This window comes from Cebus imitator, unplaced genomic scaffold, assembly GCF_001604975.1.
Source record: "Cebus imitator isolate Cc_AM_T3 unplaced genomic scaffold, Cebus_imitator-1.0 Scaffold42, whole genome shotgun sequence".
Classification (NCBI taxonomy): Eukaryota; Metazoa; Chordata; class Mammalia; order Primates; family Cebidae; genus Cebus; species Cebus imitator.
The window spans coordinates 1252297-1258296 of record NW_016107357.1 but is presented as its reverse complement, the minus strand read 5'-3'; the positions used below and the strand labels follow the sequence as shown (position 1 = coordinate 1258296).

At 35.6% G+C, this 6000-nt stretch overlaps 1 protein-coding gene across 5 annotated transcripts in view; it reads right to left on the bottom strand.

The window, feature by feature from the left end:
* The window catches only part of SPATA17 (spermatogenesis associated 17), a 207680-nt gene that overhangs the window by 57753 nt on the left and 143927 nt on the right, over positions 1-6000 (bottom strand). For all 5 annotated transcript variants that reach the window (XM_037737704.1, XM_017526307.2, XM_017526311.2 and 2 more), the window contains one exon: positions 4610-4742. In XM_037737704.1, coding sequence (XP_037593632.1) covers positions 4610-4742 — 133 coding nt within the window. The remainder of the gene's footprint in view (positions 1-4609; positions 4743-6000) is intronic.

Here is a 6000-nt window from a genome sequence, read left to right as displayed (position 1 = left end):
AAAAAAAAAAAAAAAAAAAAGAAGAAAGAAGAATAAGGTTAAAATGCAGGGACACATTCTGCGCTTCCACTTTGCCTTTCCCACCTAAGGGCAGGCACTTTTACAACACTTGCTTATCAGCTCAGAAGCAGAACTCAGAGACAGTGGCGCCAGAAGATCCTGGAGGAGACTTTGCTCTTTCCACGAATGTATCTTCCCACATTTTCCTGCTTTTTGGGAGTCTAGAGATACTCTATTCTTTGTGTTGTCACTATATAGAATGTATAACTCTTTATTAAAGTACTATTTGTCACTATATGGAATGTATAACTCTTTTTTAAAGTACTATGCAAGGCCCTATGCCACTGCCTTGAGAGAGAAATACTTTTGAACTGAGGCTTCTCCCAGGTGATGGGTACAGCATGTGTTAATACACGTCAGCTGAGTTTTTCTCTGTTAATCTAACTTTTCAGGAAAGTATCTCAACTACAAATCTATGAGAGAAAGAAAAGAAATTATATTTTCTCCCGACAAGAAACAACGGGTTAAGTGCATAGTGAGAACTTGCTTACTACATTCCGAAACATGTCCGAAGACATGTTTTCCCAATTCAGGCATTTTTATTTAAGATGTAAAATATATTCTGAAATCAGCTAAGAAATATTTATTTTCTTTCTTCCTTTATATATCATGTTTTCTGACCAATGTTCTTATTTCTGAGGCCCTTATTGAATTATAATATGGGCAAGGAATATACGCATACATTAACCTATTTATTCGGATCCATTCAAAGTTTTATTTTAAGCCAAAAATTAAATTAAAAAGCTAGAGATATAAAACATAATACAATGAACCATAACATTTAAATTTTGCAGAATATGTAGTGTAATGATGATTACACTAAATGTTTTCAAAAAAGCAAACTTTCTTAGGAATGTCCTTAGATAGTAACATGGTTTCCTTTTATATGTTTATTTTTTTTCTTCATTTCAGGGTGTATGTATACAGATTTGTTATATGTATATATTATGTAATACTGGAGTTTGGACTTTTATTAATCCCTTCACTCAAATAGTGAACATAGTACTTAATAGGTAGTTTTTCAACTCTTGCCCCACTTCCTCCCTCTCCTCTTTTTTAGACCCCAGTATCTATTGTTTCCATCTTTATGTCCATGTGTACTCATTGTTTCGCTCCCACTTATAAGTCAGAACATGTAAAGAGAAAAAAAAAAAAGAACATGCAGTATTTGATTTTCTATGTCTGCCTTAATTCACTTAGAATAATGGCCTCCAGCTACATCCATGTTGCTGCAAAGGACATGACTTCATTCTTCTTTACGGCTGTATAGCATTCCATGGTATATATGTGCCACTCAATTTTTTTTCCTATCTGTAAGTTCAGCACAAAGATAAATATGTATATGTATGTTTGCATTATTATTAACTATAGTCACCATGCTATACATATGTTGCATATATGACATCTGTGTTACATGGTATAGCCTGAATTTTGTACCCACTCCCACCACCACTCATAGGTTGAAGCCTAACTCTCAGTGTGACTGTGTTGGAGACAGAGCTTTTAAGAAGGCGAGTAAGATTAAATGAGGTCATACAACAATCTGTGAGTGCTAGGTTTTGAGCTAGAGTAGAAACATATTGCTAAAGAAACACATACCATGGTAGAAACAATATCTTATATACCTTTTTACTTCCAGTACCTAGAAAAAGTTCTTGACTAATAGATAAAGAGACGATGGGACTCAGGGACTTCATCAGCTCTCTCGACAGAAGCCAGGAACAGAGATAAGATGATACCAGCTAAGACACTAAGAGCTTGAATTAAATGGTACAGAGAAAGCAGAATAGAATTAAGGCAGATTCTGGGACTTCTTGGATTCTACAAGGACTGGACCACTATTCAAGAAAAAAGAAGAAATACCCCTAAAGGGTTTCAGAGATCAATGGGGCTGCTACTCTCGAAAGAGGCCCAGGGAGCAGGACTGTTTCCTTCTAGGTTTCAAAGGGTGGGCTGCCTCTTCAGTTTCTGCAGGGCAGGATGATCCTGTTCAGCACCTCTAGGGCAGGACCCACCTTTACAGGGAGCCACATGGGCAGTGCCCTTGCAGAGAGAATCTGCCTCACCCACAGGGCCATAAGGGTGACCCTGCCATCCCAGAGGAACTGGGGAGCAAAACAGTGAAAAAAAGGATTATTTTCAAGACTTAACATCAAATAGAATTTGCCTTTTTAGGCTTTAGACTTCACTAGGACACATCATCCATTCCTTTTTCCATTTTTTCCCTTTTGGCATAGAAATGTCTCCTCTATGCCTGCCCTACCATTGCGTTTTGGAAGCACATAACTTGTCTGGTTTCACAGGTTCACAGCTAGAGAGGAAGTTTGCCTCAAGATGAGGCATGTTTCACCCATATCTGATGATATGGTATTTCTTGGTAGTTCTTTGTTTTTCCACAGCTTTACTGAGGTGTAATTGACAAATTAAATACACCTGCAGTAAATAAACAGATCACTTTGTTTGTATGAACAATGTTAAATTCTTCCAGTCCATGAACACAGGATATCCTTGCTAATACATGTTATCATTTGTCTTTTTGTTAATAGCCATTCTAACATGTGAATGTTATATCCCATTATGGTTTCTATTTGCATTTCCCTGATGATTAGTGATGTTAAGCATCTTCTCATGTACTTTTTGTGCACTTATAAAAATTGTATATATTTACAGTGCACATATGCATATATGTGATACACATATACATATACATTGTGAATGATTACCACAATCATGCTAATTAACATATCCATAACATGTAGCATAGTTATTTCTGTTTTGTGATAATAACATTTAATATCTATGTTCTTAGTCATTTTCAAGTATACAATATATTATAAATTTTAGTCACCAAGCTGTATAATAGATCTCCAGAACTATTCATCCTAATTGAAACCTTGGTGGGCATGCTGGTCTTGAACTCCTGATCTCAAGTGATCTGCCCATCTTGGCCTCCCAAAGTGCTGGGATTACAGGCATGAACTACCATGCCTGGCCAAGGATTATTTTTTCTATTTCTGTGAAAAATGACATCGGAATTTTGATGGGAATTGCATTGACTCAATAGATTACTTTGTTTGTATGGACATTTTAACAATATTAAATTCTTCTAGTCCATGAACACAGAATATCTTTCCATTCATTTGTGTCTTCTTTAATTTATTTCATTAATATTTTACGGTTTTCAATGTACAGATCTTTTACTTCCTTAGTCAAATTCATTCCTATATGGGATTATTACCTTGATTTCTTTTTGAGACAATTGCTGTTAGTGTATGGAAATGCAACTAATATTTATATGTTAATTTTGTGTCCTGAAACCTATGAACATTTGTTTATTAGTTCTAACAGTCTTTTGGTGGAGTCTTTAGGGTTTTTAATATTTAAGATCATGTCATCTGCAAACAGACAATTTTACATCTTCCTTTCCAGTGTAGATGCCTTTTCTTTCTTTCTCTTGCCTAATTGCTCTGACTAGGGCTTCCAGTGTCATACTGAATAGCAATTGTAAGAGTGGGCATCCTTGTCATGTTCCTGTGATTTAGATATGACTTTAAACTTCAGACTTTAGAGTAGGTACTGAATGAATTAAGAGTCTTATGGCTTTTGAGGTGGAAAGAATATATTTGCATTCAAGAGGGCATGAGTTTTGGGGGCCATGAATGAAGGCTATGAACTGAATTGTGTTTTCCTAAAATTCATATGGCGAAACTCTAACCTGCAGTGTGACTGTATTAAAAATAGAACCTGTAAGGAGGTGATCAAGGTTAAATAAGGTCATGAAGATAGGGTCCTGGTCCTTTGGTATTAGTGCCCTTACAGGGAGAGACATGAGAGAGCCTGCTCTCTCTCTCTCTGCCCAGAAAGAAGTCATATGAACACACAGGGAGATGGCAGCTGCCAACGAGCCAGGAAGAAAACCTCACCCAAAACTACGCTGGCAGTTATCACAGACTTCCAGCCTCCAGAATTGTGAGAAAATAAATGTTTATGGTTGAAGCCACATAGACTACAGTACTTTGTTGTGGCAACCTGAGTACAGACTAGTATATCACACATGTGCCACATATACGTGCTGTACCTGTTATGAAAGTGCATATGACACTCAGGAGTTGCACATATACATATGTGCATGCTAAATGTATGTTATGTATCATGTTTTATATAATGCACATCTTCTCTACCTCCCTTTATTTATCTATCTATAAATATACACACATAGATTGAGAGAGAGCAAACAAGCTCCGATCTCCATGCCCGAGAGTTAGCTTAACTCCATTCTGGGACCTCATACTCAAGCGCTGACCCTGGTTATATGCCAGTGCCAATGATCCATGCCATTAATCCTAGGGCAGCTAAGTCATAAGACTTGAGAATATAATACTGAAAAAAAAATCTTACATAGGTCAGCAGTACCACCTTTACTTAAAACAGCTATAAATAATTTTGTTACCGTAAAGGTCTTAACTGTAATAAGAATATTTATATTTGCTGTAATTAATGTGCATTTCTAAATAAAGGAGTAACTTTTCAAAATGTTTTGTTAACTTACCTTGTCACAGATCCATTTCTTAGGATTTTCACTTCGGAATTGTTCTTTGTGAGAAATGGGACTGTACTTGCTTGATAAATGCATTGATGGGATGTACTTTTTATTTTTATGGTATGAAGAAAATGGCAAAAACCTGAAAGACATATTTAGGAGATGTTATTAACCTGATTTCTAGAGACATTTGGTTTTAAAAATAAGGATTTGGAGAAGCATTATAGTGCAGTGAAAATGATACATGATTTAGAATCAGAATACCCAGATTCCATTTTAACCTCTGCCACTGAGCATCTGTGCTATAGTTTCTATTCATCTTTGTTTTCTATTCTGCAAATGGAGATACTAAAATGTTCTTCACAGAATTTTTGTGAGTCTCAAGTATTTTATATAGAGAGATGTTACATAATACATTTATGAATTAATTATGCCAAAAACTCAAAATTCATCATATAATGAAAATGTTCTTAATTTAAAAATAGTATCTCTAAGCCAAAAGGACAGCCAGTACAGTTGATTCTCATTGAAGTAGACTTTCTTTAATCTTAAGTCACTTAAATAATGGTAGCATTATTGGCAGCAGTTATGAATAATGGGGCCTTCAAGTCAGCCAGACCTGTAATCACATCTTAGCTCTGCTTTGCTAGCTGTATTACCTGAATGAGCAAGTTACCTGAATGAGCCTTGACTTCCATATAGGTTTATTACAATGAATGAACAACTTAATTTATGTAAGGTATTTAACATGGAGGCTGAAAAGAACGTGTCCAATAAATAATGTTGGTGCTAAAAGCAGACACAAAAATTAAAACAACCTGCTGCAGCAATCGGTATCATCATCATCATCATTACTTTAGATATTTTTATCATCAACAGAAAAGACCAAACTTTTAAAACCCATATAAACTCTCATGCTTTCAGTATAACCCAGATACCTCACAGAACACACTGAAATAAGAGTAAAGAAAATTTTTTAAAAGTTTCTATAAGAAGAAATACAACAGAAAATAAGAAAGAGCAATTGAAAATACCAATTAATTTTTACCAGGTGGAAGGAAGATAGGGAATTCATAAATGACACAAAAGAGTTAAGAGAGCTGAAATCTAAGTGCCGAAAGAGTGAGATGTCAAAGAGAAACAGGGCAGTTTGTCCTGAAGAACCACGGAAAGATTCTGGAACTAAATCTACAGTTATTGCAGAAAGTGAGAGAAAAAATGAAGCTGAAAACAATTGCAAGTCTATGTAAGCAGTAATGAAATCCCCAGGTCCATGTCCCAGTCTATGTATCCATAACAACCTATTCTTAGAAAAATTTACACCAAGAAGCTCTAGTCTCAAGGAAAGCAGGTACAGAGGAAGGCCAAGGGGAAGCACCAAATGGAATATGTAGATTTTA